This window comes from Cryptomeria japonica, chromosome 6 (assembly GCF_030272615.1).
Source record: "Cryptomeria japonica chromosome 6, Sugi_1.0, whole genome shotgun sequence".
Taxonomy (NCBI): domain Eukaryota; kingdom Viridiplantae; phylum Streptophyta; class Pinopsida; order Cupressales; family Cupressaceae; genus Cryptomeria; species Cryptomeria japonica.
In genome coordinates, this window is record NC_081410.1 from 101860246 (window position 1) to 101883914 (window position 23669).

General features: G+C 35.6%; 1 protein-coding gene across 1 annotated transcript in view; it reads left to right on the forward strand.

Annotated features, from left to right (window-relative positions):
• LOC131050118 (K(+) efflux antiporter 3, chloroplastic) overlaps positions 1 to 23669 on the forward strand; it is a 244011-nt gene that overhangs the window by 109991 nt on the left and 110351 nt on the right. Inside the window, 5 exon segments of the mRNA XM_057984273.2 lie at positions 141 to 221; positions 14966 to 15067; positions 15597 to 15674; positions 22964 to 23032; positions 23147 to 23197. Of these exon segments, the coding sequence (XP_057840256.2) occupies positions 141 to 221; positions 14966 to 15067; positions 15597 to 15674; positions 22964 to 23032; positions 23147 to 23197 (381 nt within the window).

Consider the following 23669-nt stretch of genomic DNA (forward strand, 5'->3'; position numbering starts at 1 on the left):
AACAAATTTAATGATGGTGTAATAATCATTTGTATTTTATAACGCTGTTTGTAAATTTCTAGTATTCAAAAGCTCTTCACAAAAATATTGTATCTGTACCTTTTGATGGCTAACATAGCACAGTTTTCTGTTTTTAATAGCTATTTGAAATGGGTCTGGAGCTTTCCCTTGCACGATTAAAAGCACTAGCGAAGTTTGCATTTGGAATGGGTCTGGCACAGGTTTTCTTTTCTCTCTTTTTGAATTCCTGTTTCAATTTTGTGAGATAATTTGTACCTCAGTGCAAGTTAACCTTGCAAGTTCTTTTGCTGTAACCTATGAGGGGAATATCAATAATTGGGCTATTATAACATTATTCAATGCCTATGATATATGTACCGCTAACACTCCTTGCTTATTTTCAAATCAATTGTGAATTCTGATTACCATTCGTGCATGGTTCTGATTATCATTGCTTTGGGCTAAATGGCTTAATGCACTGAGGTTAGCTCCAGATGTTTTAATGCATTTTTTTAGCAAATATATTGTTCTGCTAGATTTTGTCTCGAATATGATGTATGTACTAAATGTTCAATGAAGCATTGTACGTGAAAGAATTATTGAATTGGAATAGCATTTACAGCCCTGAACCTTTGAGGTCATGACAAGTATAAAAATAGATCGACACTGGAACTAGAAAGGAAAAAATAAAATTTCAATTCAATGTAGAGCCAGAGAATGAAAGTAGTTTAATGCAAAAGAACATAACAATGTCTTTCAAACGATATATGACACCCCTACAATTCACAAAAGAATAGAGAATATAGAAGTTGCCGAAATTTTTATTAATTGGAGTATTATTTGAATTTGGACCCATCTATAATGTGTGCTTATAACAAAATATATCAATTCGAAGTTAATTATTTCCCTAATTGACTTATAATTTGATGATCTGTGCAGCACACAGGAGATCATAATGAACTCAGTAGCTCTAAGATGATCTTTCTTTGTGTATTTTCTCTCTTAGATTATTCTTCATTCATGAAATAAATACCTAATCAGCACAACCCAATAGCTGTGTACCATCTTTTGGTGCAACACTCACCTGTACCAACTTTTACAAGATGGAAAAGAGAAAGAACTTATATTAACATCCATGTATGGCCCAAAGCAGGCCAGTGGGATTCTAAAAGTACATTCAGTTTTAATAGAGAAATGCTAGGGTAAAGGCCCATTTGGAAAAAAGCTCAAGACTATATATCAAGAGATAGGAAAACAAATTACAATTTCAGATTCCACCATTGAACAAGTATAGAATCCAAGAATAAGCAGCGAAGTTTACAGAATAATTTCAGTCAGCTTAAGGAAAAGATCCAAAAGGTATTTATCTTAAACATTCCGAGAATACCTCAGAAAATTTCAAATATTATAATAAAAAGATTTCTGACTTAGTGAAACCAAAGCAAGCTTTGCTTCGCCATGAGGAAACAACTACACAAAGATGGTGCAATCTCAAAGGGTACGCAAATTATTTTCAAATCACTTATGCACATCAACACTATGAACAATGAACATAGAGCAACTGGAGTTAAGCTTTCAATATGAGTTCAGACTAACCTTGCACTGCAATTTGCAATCAACAAATTTCAAATACTATGAAAATATAGGCTTCACCATTAATCAACAATAAGATGTTCCATTCAACTAATCAACTCCATGTAAACAAATCTAAAACTTGAGAAGTAGAAACCATGCAACATGTTGAAACTCATATAAAGATCCACCATATCTTCAGTGAAAATCATGTATTTATTTCAACATAGTCTTGGCAACAATCTTTGATATCCTCCTCCGACTACTACTTCTAGTGCTCTTGCTTCTCGTAACTTCTACTCTTGTATTAAACCTTACAAATGAAAAGGCCAAGCCTTTTATAGACTTTGAACTACAAATGAAGGGCCCAAATTGATTCTAAATCAATGACCAAGATAATTCCATGAAACCCTAAAGTGAGTTGGTTACAAAAACCACCACCTTACATTTAATGTCCTCCAATGAGAAAATTGCAATTTTTGAATACATATCCTTTTGAGGAAAGGACCAATGACAAAATAGGAATTGTTACATTAATTTTAGTGCCTTCCACATGTATAGTTGTTGACGAGTCAGATTCAATGAACTTGGACATGTTGAAGTGGCACCACTTGATTGGTTGGATGACTAATCACCACCTTAGCATGCTTATCTTGTAAAGTTACCCCCTCATCACAAAGAAGTCCTTTCATCTCGAGAAAAATATCTTGATACTCAAAATTTCTAACTTTGATCAACTCTTTTGAAATTATCGTTAAGTTTGATTAACTCTTTTGTAACTATCTTGTCCTTTCTTTCACACTTCATCTTCATGTTTTGGAATCTTCCTTGTGTTTGCTATCCTTGACTTTGATTTTCTCATCCTTGTCGTGTCTTGAACTTGTCTTTCCTTCATTTGTTCACCATCATTGTGAAGTCATCTTCATGTCTTGAGCTAGTTCTCATCATGAATATGTGGACCTTATCTTGCCTTGTGAAATGTGGATCCTGTCATGCATTGTTTAGTTCTTCCTCTATATTGTCCTTCTTCATGTTGTCATGTTGAGAAAACGCTCCATGTTGCAATGTCCTTCCTTTGATCTTGGATTTCCAAAGGAAATCCAAGGTCATTGTAGAATCTTCCATGTTGTAAAGTCCTCCTTGTCTTCTCTCACGTTCTTGAGGTGTTCCTGTTTTGTGATTTTCTTCTTGTTTCCTCAATGACTTGGAATTCTCTTTCTTTGATAACCCTCGCTTTGTCTTCTTGAATATCTTGGACTTGAACTTTGAGCTTCTTCGGATTGTTGTGATATCTCTTCCTTCACTCTCCTTTATCTTTCCTCTTGAAGTTGTTGATCCTTTCATCTCATTCCAATGGCATCATAGCATTAATGCCTTGGTCTTCAACTCCTTCATGTTGCTATAGAGCTCTTCATTGTAAAGAAATCCTCTTCCTTGCACTTCATTTCTTGCAAGCATCCCTTGGATCCTTGGTCTTCTTGTTCTAGACATGTCCTTCATTTCTTTACTCATTCCATGCATCAAACCTGAAATGACAAATAAAACACTTCGGATCATGATTATGAATTAAACCCTATATTAGTGAAATGCAAGAAATTGTGATAGGGAAATGAAATTTCAAATCCTAATTTTCTTTACAAAGTCCCCTTCTTAAATCTAGAAATGCACTTTCAAGTTGACACCCCTTTGGAATCTTGTTTCAAATCTGGAAATTGCGTTGATTTTCACTCAAATCAGTTTCGTGCAGTTGTAATTCGCACCCCTATCTCTGCTATTTGGATCTGCTCCTTGAATTGGTTTTGAATTGATGCGAATATATCTCCTCCAAGCTTACATTAATTCTTCTTCTGGATATGATTCACTTCCCTCAGGTCTGATATGAAATTTGCTTGGACTGGTGAAGAGATTCACCCGGATCTGTAGGTAAGTAATTGGTCTTCCCTTCAAGAATCATTTCCGTTCTTGTTTTCAATGTCAACCTTTTCTCTTTGTCTTTCAGTATTCACCTTGAGGTCTGATTTCCTGCACTTGGACTTGTGCCTTTCTGTTCTTGTTCGCCCTTCTACCCTGCTGGAATTCGCATCTTTTGCTCTTCGGAATTTGCTTGGAATTACTTGTGAATTGATATGGATATGATTGTTTGAAACTTTGATCCCTCTTTTATATATACAATCAAAAGACAATTTCATCCTTGATAAGAGAACTCGGCTGGGAGGATTTTACATTGTTTTGAGATTATTTTTTTTCTCCTCATACAAGTTGACCTTTTTGTCTTGAAACCAAATTCTCCTTCCTTATCAAGTCAGCTTCCTTGTTTAAGGACAACTTCATCACACGTTTTAGGAGATTTTTTATGTTTTTCCTTTAAGTCAACTCCTTTGTGAACGAGGATTTGCCTTGTCTGAATGCTATATGATAGAGTGGTGCGCTCTTTGAATTCTACACCTCAAGCCATTGGATTCCAAATTAGAAATTTGACCTGGGTCTTGTTGACATGTTTTTTATGACGATGTCTAACATAGAATAAAGTTACCAACGGTCACCTTACTCTCTCTTGATCAAGGTTAGGCCATATGCTAAGATTGCAAAAAAGATCAAATGGCTAACTTCCAAGGTTCCTTTATGCACGGACTTGACTCAGTTGGCCAATGTGTTATGCTGGTAATCCAAGGGGCCTTACGTTTGGATCATTCTTTCACTTCTTTGCTTTGGCTGGAACTTCATCATCAGATATAGCAATTTGGTGATGCTTCTGCTTTGAATGAACCGAAATGAATTGAAAGTAAAGAGGAAAGGGTTTAGAAGGATCTAAATCTACTCCTAAGGGTAGTGATATCAATGGATAGTGCTCTGGTGGACAAATTCCAAATAAACCAAGCTCTGCTTCGCCAAGATCAACTACAACTCCACAAGAACCGGTGCAATCTTATGGGGATGTTAGAGGATTTTCAAATCGAGAAAGTGCATTTGAATACCCAAAATGGCGCAATCCAAACGACTATCCACAATTGAACTTAGCACACATTTAGGGGCTCAGACTAACTTTACACTGCAACTTACAATCAACAAGATGCAAAAAGTATGAACCATGGAAATTCATTGAATACCATTACATTTTCCATTGAAATCAAAGCACTATACTACTACTCTAAGTGAGGAAGGTGAAACCATGCAAGTCATGAAAAATAACTAAAGTGGACACCATTAGAGAACAATGTTTCACTGTTATTATCTCAAAACTTATCGCAACAATTTCATACAAAGCTCCCTCCCGCTTTACAAATGAGGGGGGTCAGCCCTTTATATAGGCCTTAGGCCATGATTATATGCATAACCCTAATTAGGGTTTTCCCTAAAAGATTCCCCACACATGATGCAACAAGGTGGAAATCAACAATTAATAACCCATCATGCCCTTATACAATTAATTCAAAAGTACCCAGAATAGCATCCATTTGTGCATTAAATGCACCATTTTTACCAAATTTGCCCACATGCACTGAATGTTCTACATGCAAAATTGCCATGTTGTCACAAGTGTCCACCTTTTTCGCATGCAATGACAACATGCAAAAGATGCTCCACCACCCTGCCATGCATTGACTTAGCCGCCCCTTGGTCAAACATTCCAGCAATGAATGTGCCACCATGAAACCATAAATGCACCCTCATCCCCTGGATGTGATGACCACATGCAAAAGGAATCTGCCATTAATTCAATATGTGCTGACCTGGCCGCCACTTGGTGAGAAACCCTTGGAGAGAGAAAACTTCAGGAGAGAGAGTCTTTGACTTTGGAAGCATTTTCTTGAAGTTTTTTCAACTATCCTTGCTCTGAAGGAGATTTTCAACAATTTTCCACCATCCCCTATTTTTTAGGAACTTCCCTAAAATTTAGGACCTAGGCCAGAAGAGAGAATTCTCTTACTATTCCAAATCTGCAAAATTTTTTGAATTCCGACGAGATTTGGTGTCTAAAAATGGAAATTTAAATTTTTTTCCCTAGGGTATTTCTTGCTTTTCCTTTCCTTTCCTGACCCTCATTTTCTCCTTTGCCTTGGAAAACCTCCATCCTAGACTTGGGCATGGATTTCATTGTGTCATGGAATTTCATCATTTCATCCTTAGCCACTTGACTTTGGAATCCTTCCTCTAGCATGAATGGAATTTTGACTTGGAGGAGGAATTCATCAAATTTGAATTTTTCCATGGTTGGCTTGATTTGGCACCCTAGCACACTCATGGGCGCATTTGCATGTCGAGGAGGAATCCCACACTTTCCTTGCTATCCATGCTTCCCTCTATTTGGCGCCCTACTCATGTCTTAGGTGCTATTTACACTTAGGCAAGGAATTCACATGTTTTCTAGTCTCTCCATGAGCACTTCATCCTAGCGCCCTATCTCATCCTTGGGCGCCATTTTCACTTGGTGCTAGATTTTTGTAATTTTCATGAATTCCAAAGACTCTCCATTTTGGCTCCCCACCTAACTTCTAGACGCTAGATTGACTTGGTGATGGAATTTTGAAATTTCCATGAGCAACCTTTTCTAGCACCCTACTTCCTCCCTAGGGGCCATTCTCCATGCTTGGTGGAATTCATCCACGTTTTGATTTCTCTAAGACCCCCCTCTTTGAGCGCTTTAATCTTGGCTTGGGTGCTAATCCTTAATGAAGGAGGAATTCATTGACTTGGGGAATTTCCTTCATCTCTTGAATTTGGCGCCTTGAACTTCACATGGGCGCTATTCTCACTTGGTCAAGGAATTTGACCAATCTTGGATTTTCCCCGGAGTCTTCACTTTAGCGCCCATACCTGGACTTGGGCGTGGATTTCACTTAGCCAAGGAATTTCACTGGTTCCTTCCCACACTTGGCCAATTTGATCATTTCCGGAATGAAATGCTAGTTTAGGAGAATTTAAGAAATTTCTCAGACTTAGATGATTTTTTTTTTTCAGCTTTCCATTTCAGGAATGGATGCCAACGCTTAGCCATTTTTGATCGATTATGTCTACTTTTTGACCTTCCAGATTTATACAGTTTCTTTAGGAACACTCAGTCTTCATCGTCTGCCTGCGAGGACCTGTCACAAATGAACTTTCCAAAAATAGAAACTTTTCAAAATGTCAGAGTTAGAGCCCAAAACAGGACGCATGATGGCTTACTATAAATAGAAATTTACTAAAAATAGTAAGTTTGATTTTCAGCAAAATGAAGATATTTCGGGAGGCAGTGAAATCCCTAAAAAATAGGAACTTTCTAAAAATAGAAAGGTTCTCCGATTTTGCTCAAATTTTACTAGGAGGTTCCTTGAAGGGTCCTGATTCCAGTTCTGCATTCAGTTTTTCCAAAGCCCTAACAAAAACCCCTAAAATCTAAGACTAAAGGCAGGAACCCAAAAATTGACAAAACGAGCCCTAGACTTAACCAAATTCGCTCAAACAAAAAGCAGACTTGATCAATTCAACCCCGCCAAACACCTTCAAAGCAGAGAGACTGACGAGACTGCTGTGAAAAGACCCAAAAAACAAATCCAAAAGACCGGAAAGGCCTAAAAAGTAGGGGGTCCTGTTGACGTGTATTTTGTACACAATCATACACAGAATAAAATACCCAAAGGCATCTTATCCTCTCTTGAATAAAATCTCTAACTGCTGAAGATTCGCATGAAGGATCAGTTAGGGTGACTTCAATGTTCTGGTTAGTAGGGTCTCTACGTGTGGACAAGCACCAGTGGTATGATGTGATTTGCTGTATCCTCAAGGGGTCTTACGCTCCGAAAGCCTGAAATTTTACTAAACTAAGAAGCTTTTCAAAAAATAACAAAAGGATAGGGTTTTGCAAGAAGTCTAATCTAGTCTAACCCTAAGAATGACTTAGTGTGAACAAGACTTGGCAAGATTCAACCAACTTCAATTTTACCATAAGATAACAACTTAATTGAAATTGATGCGATCTTCTAAGGTAACGAAATGATTTTCAACACATCAAAGATCAAAGGCACTACCACGAAGGTACATATCCAAGATACAATAATGATTGAAGGTTAAGTGATTCAAATATATCCAGTCGACCACGCAAGGCGTTCCTACAATCAGCAAGAAGCTAGTGGTATGGAAAGCGAATCCTACCAAAAATCAAGTCTCACACTATGTCCTTCAAATTAACACACTACTTTGATTGAGCATGATTCAAGTAAATTGAACAACCATGAAGATAACTAAGAAAGTTGCAACAAAACACCATAACTTCAATATTTCATTGATTTCCAAGTCATCATGTACAACAATTGCTTGAATTCCTTTCTTCAAACTCAATCTTACTACAAAAATAAAATTGCTTCTAACTCTAATCTCTCTAATACAACAGACTCTCTGATATCTAACTATTACATCTATTACAAATGAAATGAGAATGAGGGTATAAATAGCATCCTCAATACAATTCGAAGGCTTAGATCAATTCAAGATCAATGGCCAAGATTCAACAATGAAAACCCTAATTAGGGTTTGTTACAACCATTACATAACATTTAATGCTCGACCAATGATAAAATTGTATTGCTTGGACACATGTCCTCTCTGGAAAAATCGACCAATGGATAGCCAGGGTAGGTACATCGGAGTTTGTGCCACCTTCCATGAGTTAGGTTCATTGAATCTGGAAATGCTGAGGTGGGCCACACTGATTGGATGAGCGATGACTAGGATGCCACCTCATTTGACACTTGGAACTTGGTAGATATTCAACTTGATGTTGTTGAGAAGCTAGCTTTAATTAATTCATCTGGTACCATCTGCTTCTTCAACGAATCCTTGTTCTAACTTCTTTCGTCCTTGATGTGCAAGATGATTGATGTACCTCGCTTGGAATACTGAATTGGAGAAGGTCGCCCTTATCTTGATGATGCTGGATCGAAGAAGGTCGTCCTTGTCCTTGCTTGATCGTCCTTGATCTGGCTTGATTTTCCTTGAGAAGATCTCCATTTGATGCCTACACAACATTTCAAAATTAGAAACATGATTTTGCAATGAATAACATAGATTAGAGAATAGATTTTAGGAAACATCATGATAAGTCTTAGAGTTATCATTTCCTAAATAACGATTGAGCTATTGAAATTCAAAATTTCAAAATTCAAAACTTGAAGCAATGACGATCAAAATTCAAAATTTAAAACAATAAACCCATATCGCCATACCTCACTAGAGAGCTAACTCTAGAATGCAAAACAAATGGATTCGCCTAGGCAAAATTGACGTATGATGGTCTTCAACGTGATCTCTCCTTCAAAATATCAACTTCGCCACCTTTGATATGTCCTTGATGTGATCTCCAAATTCGCTCAAATGTAAACTTCAAGTTCGCATTCCTTGGATGATACTTCGCATCACCTTGGATATGAATTCGCACCACTTTGCTTTGTATACTCCAAATAGCATTTCTCCTTTGTCTTCCTCAAATCGCATGTAAGAGATGAAAATGATAATGTGAAAATGAAGATTTTCACCCTCCCTTTATAGCGCTCATCTCATATACCACCTTAGGCCGACTTGGTAATTAATAAGGCAATTAAAAAACAATTTTTAAATAAATAAGAAGGCCGACTTTTAATAACCCAAGCGCTACATTTAATTTTTTTAATTAATTAATAATTAATTATTAAATGCCTTTGTTATTTAAATTAATAAATTTCGATTTTTTACAAGGCAAAATAATTAATTAATACCAAGCGCAATATTTAAATGCCATTTAATTGAATTTTCAAAACTATCGATTTTAGCATTTAAATAAATTTAAAAAATATTTGCTTGAGCGCCAAATTTTGAAAATGAAAGATACGTACCTCATCGCCCTGGTCCCTGACTGAGGGACAGGAGCGATCTATCACCTTGGTCATGATCCTTGCATTTTTGACGTTCAAAGTCTTCATCTCCACGTTGAATTTGTCATTTTTGTTGGGTTTTCGAACTTGATTAACATGTTTGTGCGAATGAGTGCCCTTTAGATGTGATATCGCCCTGGTCCCTTGGAGAGGGACAGGAGCGATCTCCATTGTTTCTCCTTGATCTTGCATCTTTGATCTCAAATTTCCATCATGAGGCGAATAATAACCTTGTTTCTTCATTCCATGCTTGTTTTTACTTGACTTTTACAAGGCATTTAGACGTTTGAAGGATCATCGCCCTTGTCCCTTAGAGAGGGACAGGAGCGATCCTTGTCTTCTAGCTTAAAATACTTCGTTCTTGATTTTAACTCCACGTTCATCACCTTTCAAAAGACGTCTCAAACCCTTTGCAACTTTGCTTTAACGTGATCTTCAAAGGATAACTAGTAACTTAGCAAATATCGCCCTAGTCCCTTGGAGAGGGACAGGAGCGATCCTTATGTCTTGGCTCAAATGGGCAAACTTTTGATCTTTGTTCTTCGTTCATTGCTTTCCAAATGGTGTTCTTTACCTCGCCTATCCTTGCCTTGTCTTGGTTTTGACGGAACATGAGTGTTTTAATGAAAATCGCTTTGGTCCTTGTCCAAAGGACAGGAGCGATATAATCTCTTTTGCTCAATTAATAACCTTTTGACGTTCAAAACCCTTGTACATCATCTTCAAAAGACACCTTAGACCTTGTATGACCTTGCAAAACATTGACTTAACCTGATTTTTGCATGAATTGGCCAATATATTCAATATCGCTCTGGTCCCTTGGAGAGGGACAGGAGCGAATTTCAACGTTTTGAGCTTGTCCTTGTTTTGACCAACTTGCAATCACTTTCATTGTGCAAAATAAAGTCCCTTAATCCTCCTTGGTCGCTTGATGTGTGATAAATTTTCAAAATTTAGAGCCTCACAAGGATTTCGCTCTGGTCCCTCCCTGAGGGACAGGAGCGAACTAGGTGTCTTGATGCAATTCTCTCAATGTTGACGACCTTTGTAACTTTGTGCTTGATTGAGATACCCTAAGACGTCCTTGCCACCTTGTTCTTCGTCTTGGAGTGTCTTGAATTTGGAGGAACGACAATATAATCATTATATCGCCCTGGTCCCTTGGAGAGGGACAGGAGCGATCCTGCTCTTGTAGGCTCCATGTCACATTGCTAACCTCTAAAATCATCTTCAATGGTCTCGTAATGTACCTTTTCACTCATCCATGCCTTGGAATCGATTGTAACTTAGCAAGAAATTTGTCTAAAACAAAAATCGCTCTGGTCCCTGCCTGAGGGACAGGAGCGAACTTGGGCATTTGGGTCTCTTGTTGACGTTTGGTAATCTTCAATTTGTCTTCAACAGGTTCAATTCACCCCCTTTCTTGTCTTTGAACGTAAAACTTGCTTGATCTTTGCCCAGAACATGCTCTATGAAGGATTTCGCTCTGGTCCCTGGGAGAGGGACGGGAGCTACAATAGACTTCGCCCTGGTCCCTGACTGAGGGACAGGAGCGATTTTTGCATTTTGGTTCATTTTTCTTCACGACGGCACTTCAAGTTATATTCATTTGATAAAATGCATCTCCTTGGACCTCTTCAAATCGTCAAGTCATTGAAATCCTGCAAGGACAAAATAATATTTGATTTTGAGCTCCGGTCCTTCACTGAGGGACAGGAGCGATTTTGCTCCCTGAGGCATTTCCGTGTTCGTGAAATTCTTCAATTTATATTCAACGGAAAGATCACGCCTTTCTTTATTACTTCCAATTCGAAATTCATCTTGACCCTGCAGGGATAGTGAGATTTTTAAAAACGAGCTCCGGTCCTTCACTGAGGGACAGGAGCGATTTTGCTCCTACAGGCCAAAATATCATGATTTTACAAGTTTAACTACTTCACAAGGCAAAAACAAATCATTCCCCATGCCCAGGATCAAAAATCAAAAAACTCAAAATTTGGTCAAAATTGCTCAATTGGATAAAATTCACATTTTCACCATCAACACCTAGACAAATTAAGACCCTGCACTCAAAATTTCAATTGAAAATAGACCATTCTGGCGAATTCATTTCATTCAAAATTGCATCCTACGAAAGGAAGCTCAAAAAAGCTCTCAAGACTGACTGGACTCTGGCCTGAAAATGATCAAAAAGGAACCCTAAGGCTTGACCCTAAATCCAGACAACTGACGAACTACCAAAACCCTAAAAAAGCAAAGCGAAAGGCGAGCAAAAACGAGCAAAGAGAGGGGGTCCCCATTTTAATGGGGCGATGTGTGAAACGGTCACAACAGGTCCCCATTGGCAATGGGGCGATGTGTGAAGACGTCACAACAGGTCTGCTCTCATGCGGATTTCTGCCTTTGATAAGAACTTTTGTGCAAAAATTTTAGGTGAAAGAACAATAGGTTGGATTTTAGAAGCCTCCTTTCACCTTAGGATAGAAATTAGACTTGTACTTAGACTTTAGGTCAGAATTTTGGAGTGTGAAAGAACAATAGGGTGAAATTTTGAGGTGTGTATTCATGGAGAAAGCTGGGTGCAAATCGATGATGAACAAGGACTTGGAAGAATGATTTTTGTTTTTTAGAGGGACAAGTGAAGGGCACATTTGAGATGAGGTTAAGGACAAGGATGGCGCAAAAGAAGGGTGATCAAGGACTAGCATGGGTGGTTTTGAGAGATGATCATGGACAAATAGGGATGCAAATGAGGAGTTGTCCAAGACACTAAGGTGCTAGAGCAAGATGGTCAAGGATTTCCAAGTGCTAAACTGACTTGTGCAAGGAATTATGAGCGCTAAATAAGGTTGTGCTTGGATAAGTGAAAATTGTGATGAATTTTCCAATCATGGATTGCTAAGGAAAAAAATGAATTTAAATATGAATCCATGTTTAAACCTTGCATTTAGCATTTTGATTTTGGAATTCCTTGTTTGAACTTAGGATTGCATTTTTTAAATTTGGAATTCCACACTTCACCTTAGGATTTCAAACAAATTTTGTGAATTTCCACATTTCAATCATGGAATTTGAACCTCAATTTTAGAGTTCCTTACTGAAACAAGAATTTTATCATTTGAATCTTGGAATTCCATATTTCAACATGGATTGCATTTGAACTATGCATTTTGTCCAAGGATTATCACAAAATTTCTCTATTTTCTCCGGTCAAGGTCGGAAAATTCGACCTTGACAAGGAATTTTCCTTGTCTTGGTATCGCATTTCTTGGAATTTTTTCATTTTTCCACACTTAGTATTTCCAAAATCTCAATTTTCTTGACAACTTGTCTTGAGGACATTTTTCAACATTCTTTATTTTGCATGTTTGACAACTTTGACAACATTTTACAACTTTTTTTGCACTTTGACAACATTGACAACTTTTGCACTTTCGACCTCAATTCTCAGTCCTAACGATTATTCATGGATTCCGGATTCAAAACTTGAATTCCTGACTTGATCACACCCTTGGTCTTGAATTTGGACAATTTCCATTTCACTCCTTGGAACTATTGCACATTTCTAATCTTAAACAATGAAATTTCCCACTCTAGATGGTGGATTACACATTTAGTTCCTATCCTAGACCTAGAATTCTTGGCTCGACCTACTCGTTCTTGACCTTAGACTTAGTGAATTTCTTGACTCAATCTACCCAACTCCAAGGACAAGGTTCACACCCTAACTTATTCTAAGGATAGATCAACTTTTCTCTCCCAAACTGACAAGACATTACTATCCTCCCCAAAGGCTAAAGGACTACAACTATTGCCAATCTAAAACAAAACTAAGCAAAACACTAACCTAAGAAGCAAAAACGTGGGGATCCCCATTTGCATTGGGGCATGTATGTTTACAACACAACAATTCTATTATGTTAATTTACACAAACACTTGGACAGGGACAATTAATTTGTTGCTGGTCTGTCCTGTCAGTCTTCCATGTTCATTTGTTGGTCTTGGTTTATGTGAAGTCATGGTTGGGGCTTAATCCCTTTTTGATGTAAATTGCCCAATCTATCTAAAATAAAAAAAAAGCATATTACAAGCTATAACATTGTATCTCAACATAATGTTAGTATGGAGTTCTAGCTACCAAATAACTTATGTCAACATACCAGTATAAACAATTAGTAGATTAAACTCATATTTAATCAAACCTAAGGCCATCTAGTCAAAATGGTAATGTGGAACGTCAAAATGTGCTAGTAAAGGGTTGCCATCACTATTTTTATCTTTGTTATTCAGATTCATGTATATAGTTGCTTGTAAAATGAGTATTTCATGTGGGCTATATTATAAAATGTTTTGTGCAGCTTTCCAAATTATTGGAAGATCATTTTCCACAAAAAAAATATTTTCATCTTGAATTTAGTGGGATTACCTCCAATGGTCATTTCTCAAGTAGCCGGTAATAACCTTTTATGACATTTGTTTGACTAAAGATTTTATTGTATGACTTTTGATATCCTGAGGTCAACGAATCCCTTGTAGGGATTACAAGAAACATATTTGGGGATTATAGTTAAAAGAGAAGCCCCATTTATTGGTCCTCTGAAAAAACTCCATTACTGAATGGATTTGGTCTTTTTTATATTGAATTCTAGCTTGCATTGTTGTCTGCAAGAAAGAATTTCCATTTTTTTACTTCTTTATCATGTCTCCTGATGCACAAGAAGCTGGCACTTGTTGCACAAAGAATCAGAAGTAGTTTACATTTGATAAAAAGAAGACACACCAAAGAAATGATAATTTTTCAAACAATGTTGTCATCAAGAATCTTACATTAGCATCAGCAGTGTAATTCTGGGATGTATTGAATTTTTCACTCTCCTTAACTTCCCCCTAATTAACTAGATTTTTTAATTTGAATTGTCTATATATCATTCACATATATTTGAACACTAGATTTTGTTTTTCCAATGCATAATTTGTGTCTGGAATGAATTTAATAAGAATGTATTTTCAGATTTCAGATAGAAATTTATCAAGTAGATTGAGAGGCATTAAATTTTTTAACCATCTGAAGATGTTCTGCAAAAGGAAAAAAGTCATATTGTGCACCTGCAACTGTCTTGGTCAATACATTAATCTCCTTCACATTATGCTTCTTAAGATTGAGAGTGGGAATGGTCTCATCTTTTAACACAACCATTCCAATTCATGTAATAAGTATTATGGCATAAATTTCCTGTTGAACAGAAAGCATGATTTTTGGACTCGGGCCTACTCTCAGTGCTATGCAATTTGACAATATTGACCTGGAAAACCTAGAAAGGAAAAGCCATTGATTTGGACAATAGTTACTGTTTTTAGGTTTGAAATTCTGGATAGACTGTATCATTTCTTTTTTAGTACCACGGAATTCTAAAGATTAATATTTCTACTTTATTGATGAGGGCGAAAGAGGTATTTGAGGGACGATTCCTTTCATTTTAATTGATGTGATTTTTTTCTTTCGCAGATGATTTTGTCTACTTTGGCATTCACAGCATTTGAACTTCCCCCAAATGGAGCAATTGGCACAAAAATTCTACAGTTCTTGTTCCATTCCAGATCAGACTTGGTAAGAATTAGGTCTGATGATTTAAATCTTTGTATCATCTGATAGAAAATGAGATGCTGATTGAGCAGTGATTCTCCTTTTTCAACCAACAGATCAAAGTGGTAACTTGTGAAATCAGTTGTAATTGGATCTGTCAACCTAATATATATTTGGTGGGCCATAGGTCTACCCTAACCCTGAAATTATTAGAAGAGAAGCTAACGTAGAGGCATCTATCATTGTATATAATCATGGATTATAGATTATTAGCTCTCTTGAGCAATAATGATAAGAGTAGGATAGCAGGTTTGGATCTTATATTGAGATATATCTTGGGGTGCTCTTTTAAGAGATGTTGGTATGGTGTAACCCTAGCTTTAGGGTATTTTTGTTTCAATTTCTTAGTATATTGAAGATTAGGGTACATTAATCCACCTTAAGGATTAAGTTTATCTATCATAAATGTGACATTTATAATGTTCTGTACTATCTCTGAATATTCAATGTATCGTTTGCTATTTTGTTCTTAACAGAATTTGAACTAATACAGGTGAACATAAGAAGCATTGATGAAGCTGTGGTGATTGGAGCTGCTTTATCTTTGTCTTCTTCAGCTTTTGTCCTCCAGGTAATCATCCTTTTTAATAAAATATATATGTTACCTGATTCCTTATGCTGGGAATGGATGTAATGTCCTGCTGATTCTGATTAGGGATTTAATGAACAAAATTAAAGTATACTGTCACTCGGGCCTGAATATCGTTTTATATCCTCCTTCAAATAATCCACAGAAATTACAGATATGAAATCAAATGACACTAACTACAGATCGTACATGCTAGTCCTTAACTCACAGTAATTTATTAGATCAGTCCATTTAGATCAGATGGGAGGTATACACTGCTTTATTTAAATAAGAGCTGACAGATTAGCTTTCGACTGTAGCCTGGAACCCTAGGTGTAACTGCTCACAATGTTCAGTATAATGGCGCACCCAGTAAGGATGAATATTTTGCCTGGGTGGATATGTCCTTCCTCAGAATTGGGTGGTTATATGGTACAGATCTGTCCTTCCCCAGGGTTAGGCAGTTGTGTGGCGCTTGGCCAGGTTGAGGCGATGGTAGGTTGCTCCCAAATAACATATGTGAGTGCCTCGTTTGATTTATCCTTGTGCCCTATCCTGCCAGCTGCTCGTGGATTGACCTGATTTGTCCTGTGAAAATGATAAGTGGTCTCCAGCTACTGTTTGTCAGTTACCTAAGTCTTTTATGCACATCGCCAAATCTGAGTCCTGAAATTGTCTGGGCAGACAGTATTCGTAGGGTGTGGTTGTTGTTATGGTGAGTTACTGGTAATTACAGTGGGCAGAATTTGTTGTACCGAGTGATGACAATGAATGTTTGTTTGAAATATTCTGTAGATCCTCCACTGCAATCTGAACTGCTCCTTTTTTTTTTTCTTTCCAGCGACCCAATCTGCAAACTTTTTAAGATTTGGAATTAGTTCTAACACAGCAGACTGGATAGATTGTTATTGTCTGCGAATGGAGGGGTTTCATCCTCAACTCATACAAGCTTGCATTGAGGGTTTGCGTATATATATATATATATAGTATATACAATTGTGGTCACGCTTTGCTAAAATTTTCAATGGGCCAAATAAGGAACTGACATGATGATATTTTTCTAGCATAATTTGGGAGCTATATGTAATTTTTGACTTGAGATGTTGCTCAACAATCAATGCCAATTTCAGCTTCATAAAAGAATTGTCAGAAAATAACTCTGTTGAACTGTTAATGAGATGGCTTTACATAAGATCCAAATTGCTTGTAGTCTCATGAGGCTGTTATGTAATGCATGCATCAATCATCGCAAGTGGATAATAAGAGTGAAAAGATAGAAAATTAGGTAGCACTTGATCCTACAAGAGTAATTGGTTGTGCAATCTATATCATTTTGATGAATACAAAAATCAAGAAAACTCTGTACCTTGTATCTTAACAAGGATTTAACTTTTTCACCAAAAAGGGCATGCCTTTTTAATAGTAATACCATATAGACTTTTTATCTCAGTTTTTCCTTCACCACGGTTTGAATCTCTTTCTCTATTCATTTGGCTTTCCCAGCTTAATTCTGATTTTGTCAAATGTGAGAGGCCTCCTACCTTGTAGATATCTGATTCTAACTAATGTGGGAAGCCTCCTACCCTGTTCATACAGTTTCCTGTAACTGAATCTTATTTTGTAAAAGGGAGGAGACCATGGCCTCCTCTTAGTTTTCCCTTCATAATTTTTAAGCAGAAGCCAAGGAAGGTTCTTGATGTATCACAAGGGATGATTTCTACAGCAAGATGCCAGAAAGACCATCATTTGGCTGTCCTGCAAACTGTCAAATGGAAGTTAGTAGAATTTAGAATAAATTACTAAATTTCAGTTCTCTTTGGGAGAATCAAATGATATCTATGGAAATTGAGGATAATTCATTATGCAGATTTATGGGAACCCAGAAAAGATGAAGGTTTGTGTTTCCAACAGCTGGAAATTATCAGCAATGTTGGAAATCATGTTGCCAATAGGATAGTTCACAGTGTTTTTACCCCCTGAAGTAGATAAAGATATCATTTTCTAATAACGATCTTGTCTTTTTAATAGAGCCGGTCTTTATTATCATATGAACATGGAGTCTCTGCTTTCAACCAATCAGAGGAATTGCATCCAAAATGCTAGCTCGAGTCCCTATGTATTCATCTAAGGGACTTCTAGAGAGATTCTTTTGGGGAGAATAGAAAATATTGCTGCATAGTATGCAGTGGCTTTAGAGATCACTCTAAAGTAGCCTGTTCTTAATTACGCAAGAATATAATGTTAAGACAAATTTGGAGAAGCCACTTGCAGATAGAATCTAGCTGGAGTTAGTTGGCATAATATGTGAGCAACCTATTGACTAGGAAAATACCTCATTCTAGAGAAAGTATTACCACAATGCAGAAACGTCATCAAAGTCCATCCACAACTCCAGGCTACTAGATATGGAAATATTTCACCTTAACTCTACAACCACAAAAATAATCTACAGGCACTTCTACCATAGAGTAGGAAAATGGACTGACAAATCTAAAATCCTTAGCAAAAAGGTTGAACAATTTCTGATATGAGAAATAAATAATTATTGAAGGTCATTTTGAAATATTCAACTCTTTCCAGTATTAGAGAAAATACTTCTTAATAAAGATTCAGAATCCAGTCCATCCATTCTAAACTGCATGCTTGGTGGAAAAGACATAGATGGTATGCATATAACTGAGAGCCAGGAAAGTACTCCAGTATTTTGAATAGTGTTTTCACAGGGAGATCAAGACCCAGAAATAGTGGAAAGCTTGAAATAGTTAAAGGAATATTACAAGAGTGATCACGACTATGGTGGGAATATAATTACGAATTTGAATTGACTGTAAAAAGACTTGGATTTCATACAATATTACAGAGTCATGTCAGGACTCAACAAAATAACAACCGATTACAGGCCAAATAATATATCCTAGCATAGTAATAAGTTGATCAACTAGAAAAAATAGATTTTGGAGACTCTAATAAAGACCTTTCTTTTAGCATAAAGGGACAGAATTACAAGGTTCTTTCATGAAACCAGCATTTACCATTGGTGCATTGTATTAGTAATTGCCTTTGAGCCTCTACATTAAAGAGAAGTTGAGCATTTTGCAAATATATAGTTAATGAAATGTAATGGTTTAAGGAGTTATTGACAAAATCACAAAACCTTACTATGATAGATCAAGAGGAAAATAAGATAGGCTTTTTTGTATGCCCCATTTGGTCAAGAATAAGAAAAATGAAATACTCAGCTTTTTAAAATGACCAAATAAGAACTCAGTTTGGCATTCTTCTCACAAGACAATTGCACAACACAAGATCCAGACTTATTTCAAGCACAGGTTTTCCAAGTAGTTTGGAATGTGATTAAGGAATGTCTAGTCAGTGCATTGTAGGAATTCAGCAGTTTAAGAGAGAAATTCAGGTAGATTGATTCAATCAATCTGGAATTAATACACAATAAAGCAGACTTAGATACCTTGGAATCGTACTATCCTATATCTATATGATGAACCCTTGCTGGTTCAACTCTTCAACCTGCTGTAATTTGTAGATCTTCTTTGTAATTTTTAATTATTAAGATGGTCTTTTAGAAATAGACAGAAGTTGCAGAAGAGGGTTTCTTTAATTTGCAACACATATTGAATAATACATGAATTTAATCAACTGAAACAATGAATTGGAGAATTTAGAAGCATACCCGTAGGTCCTTAGCCAATTTATTGAAAAGAAAGAATAAATCAGCAACTTACAAAGTTTTGATTTTTATTCTGGAACAATTCAGATCTGCTCTTATTTAAATACTAAAACACCCAAACAGTGAAAGATGGTGCCAATAAATGAGCAAGCTGTGTGTTTGGGAAAAGAAGCCTCCAAACCACAGAAGAATCAACAACAAAACAGTAAATAGGAAAACCCTACAACAAATCTGCCTTGTAAGAAGCCAAATCTGCCCCATTCAATTCAATTTGACTTCTGAATGAAGCCAACCAAGCTACAACAATTCGATTGATCTTTTACAATCTCAAAGCTACTGAATTCTGAAGAATGCATGCTCTCCAAAACAGGTCCAAACCCTAGCCGCCATAGCCAATTGCTCAGAAGAAAATGTCAAATGCTCAATATCAAGAATGAGGTTTAATTTCCATCTTGGCTGCCTAAAAACCCAAAAGGTGCGATTTTTGGCAATTAGGGATTAAAAAATAATAACTTGCTTTTAGGGTTCCCAACTTAACCCTAAAAGCAACGCCTAGCTTAGGAGATAATAAATTTTCACTTAAATAAATTTAAGTGATGCACTTTATGATTTTATATTAATATTTCATTAAAATATTAATTGCCTGTGGAACCACTGAAAAATTCATATCTCTCACATTATTGCTCTGAAACTGAATCTGTCAGAAGCTAGGGCCACGGTTTGCCATGCCAATGAAAATAGGACCATGTCTATTTTTAGCAATTTTCCCCTAAAAAATAGAAATCCTCATAAAGTGTCAGAAACTGATGAAACGAAGACCAGAACTAAACTCGACACCGAACTAGAACAAATAGACAGACCACTCCTCAAGATACTGCATTACTAACCCCTTTATCCATACTCCGTTAGCCTACAAGGGTCCAAAAATAGGCTAACTCCTCAATCCCAAGTCCCTGACTAGGATGGGGACATTACAATCTACATGTAACAAGGTTTACAAAAAAATATCCAAAGTAATTGTTATCCAAATGCAGTTAATTCTACAACAGATATCTTCTTCACAAATGAAATTTGCAAAACATTGAAAAATCTTTGATGGAATAATTATTGTAAAGGAAATTAACTTTTCTTTTGTGTTTTCCAAACACAGAAAATCTTCTTGGTTTGATATTCAAGCTTGATACGTGAACATATTTCTGTGAAAGCAATTTGAACTTCATCATTGCTATAAAGAGGGAATTCAGTGTTAATGGGCATGCTCTTCACTAGATGCAGAACTGCATGTTAACCATTATGTTTTCAATCCCAATGACTGATATTTTAAGGTCTATTTTGAAGGAAACAAGAGGACTCAAACGGTCCAATTTATTGTCATCAAATCTATTCATCATCATGGCAGAAGGATTAAGTAGAATGCTTTAGTATATCAAATGTCATAAAAATGTTTTGGGGAAAAAGGAACGAGGTAGGGGGAATAACTGTACCTGCCTCAAAGTTGTGGATGACACTCTGCTATTATCCACTAACATCTACAAGAATGTGAAGAAGATCGAAAAATACTGATTGTTTTATAAAGAAAGCAAATAAGTTTTGACAAGTTTCAACTATTCTTTGAAACTACACTTATAGAAAAAACATTCATTGGCTGGATTGCTAGGCTTTATGTTTGTTTCTTTCCCAACTAATTTTATAGGATTTCTATTAGTTGCAGAAGTTCACAAGTTGTCAGTGTTAACTGGCCTATGAAAAAAATTACAAGCAAAATTAGACACCTGGAAAACAAGATGGATCCCACTTGTACGAGAATATGATGAATAATTTTGCCCGGACATCACAAGAAAACATAATTTTTGTTCTATTTCGCAGCTTTATCTTTGAAAGGCTGGTTTTCATACAAAATTTTGGCATTTCTGTTACTGTAGAAGTTTTCATTGGAAAGAGAAAATCTGTATTCAAGCCTTCATAAATCCTGGATTCCAGAGTATAAGCAGTTTATGTTATGCAAGAGCGCTGTTTTATGGCCCTATATTTTTGTAGAACTCCTCAGCATGAGTGACAGTGGAAATATTCATGCTGCAATTTTATACTTCTCATTTCCATATAAGATAATTTCAACCATTTTGCTGATTAATTTTTTTGGCTAATGTGTATTCATTAACTTTTAATTCATGATGATTCAGTCGTTTGCCTATTATTAATTCCTGCCACAGTAAGGAATACTAATGCATTCACTAGGTATTATTTGTTGGTAACAAATGAACCAATGAGATGCTAGAATCAAAATAGTTGACCAAATTTAATAATGTATATTTTTTCTTTAATTTCTTTTAAAATATACAAATTAATTTATCTACTGTTCTATTAGATGAAATTTGTGAATAGTCTTATTAGTGTGATGTAAGCTATGGAATTTTGTAACTTTTTTCATTTTGACTATTAAAAAGTTAATACTGCAAATTTATTTTCATGTCATAATTGAAGAGGTTGTGGGCCCAATGGATACAGTTTTTTTAATTTTATCATATTTAAGTCAATTTTAATTTATTGAAAAAGTGAAATAGAGAGAATATGAGAAATTGTGATTAAAATAATGAATAATAAAATAATTAAAATTTATATCTATTGGTTTAGAACATTTTTAAAATTAACAATAAGAGAAACAATATTTAATAAAAGTAAATGAATAATTATATATTTTTATTTTATATTTTTTAATCCTTGCCGAGGTGGAATACTAATGCTTCTAATGCATTCAATTTATTTTATTAGTTTAGCCAATGAGCATATAGAATTAAAAAATTTGAGCAACAATCTTATAGTCGATATTTAATTTTCTATCTTAGATAATTGTAAAAATGTCATTTATTTTTCCTTCTATTGGTTCATGTTGGGAATAGCTTGTATAAAAATCAATTTTTTTTAATCTTTTTTGTAAATCACACATATAATCCAATTAATTTAATTCATTAAGTCAAATTTGAAGTCTATTAATGATTGTAAGACATGAGCATTATTACATACATCATAATAGTCATTTTCAAGGTAAGTTAATATGAAAATAACTTTTTGCCTTGATAAAATTAACTTCATATTTATTGTCTCCTTAAATGATATTTCTAACAGCTCTCAGTATATTAGACACAAACAAATTCATTACACTCACTATGACATGATAGGAACCTGACACAATGCATCTCTTTTTTAATAGTGTTGAATGTTTAAATTGTCAAGACTAACAAGATCCCCAGTTTTTACTTTCTAATCTTAAATTAGGATGCTAAAATGCTTATAAATGTTGTTGTTTCTAGAGTTATATTGTGGAATTTAGTACTCTGTTATACTTATAAATGTTATTGTTTCTAGAGTTAATTAAAGATGACAAGAAGTGGTAGTGCACATCACATATAGAAAATAATTCCTGAGTAGCTTTATTTTGTGGTAAGGTAATCATACACTATTTGATTGTATGTATGGTGTTATGATGGATAGATATTTTGTGGATAAATGACATATTTTAAAAAAATTTTAGTCATAAAGGTAAGAAGACAATATTTGTTAGATAATGGAATAATTTCTTCGTAACTTATCTTAAATTCATAAATTATAGTTACTTGCAGAGAAAGGCGAGCTACCAACTAGATTTGGGTCAGCAACACTTGGGATCCTTTTACTCCAGGTGTTCCCTTGTGATTTGATTGTTTATGTTTTAAAAAATATCTTTTAGTTTATTTTTATTGATATAAAGTATGTTGTATATTTAGATGTCAGTTTTTATGGTGGTGTTGTGCAGGACATTGCTGTAGTGCCGTTATTGGTAATACTTCCAATTCTAGAGAGTCAGGTAACTTCTTTTCATTCTTCATATTTATGATGTTAGTATGATAAATGCTTTCCCATACGTGTAAATGGTTCATTGCTAGGATAAGTTGTCTTTTTCTTTTCCTAAAATAATATTTGTTTAATACTTCAATTTACAATTATTATTTTTCCTTTCTCAAAAACAATGTTTTTGTGCAGATTTCTTTGCTATTTCATCTAACTATAAGGCACCTTAGGCTGCAAATTTGTTCTTTATAGAGGTGTTTAGTGTTTGCCACATACGGGTAAAGGATTAAATGCAGAAAGTAAATGCATATTAAATAACCAATCTCTGTATTAATTCAATAGTCCATGTACATCAAGTGCTTATAACATTACATCAGACACAACTATCATGATGCCACTACGAAGGAATGGTATGCAATATATAATACCCGAAGGAGTGCGACCAACCGTCGCGTCCAATTGCCCTTCAGGACGACTAACCAACTGAC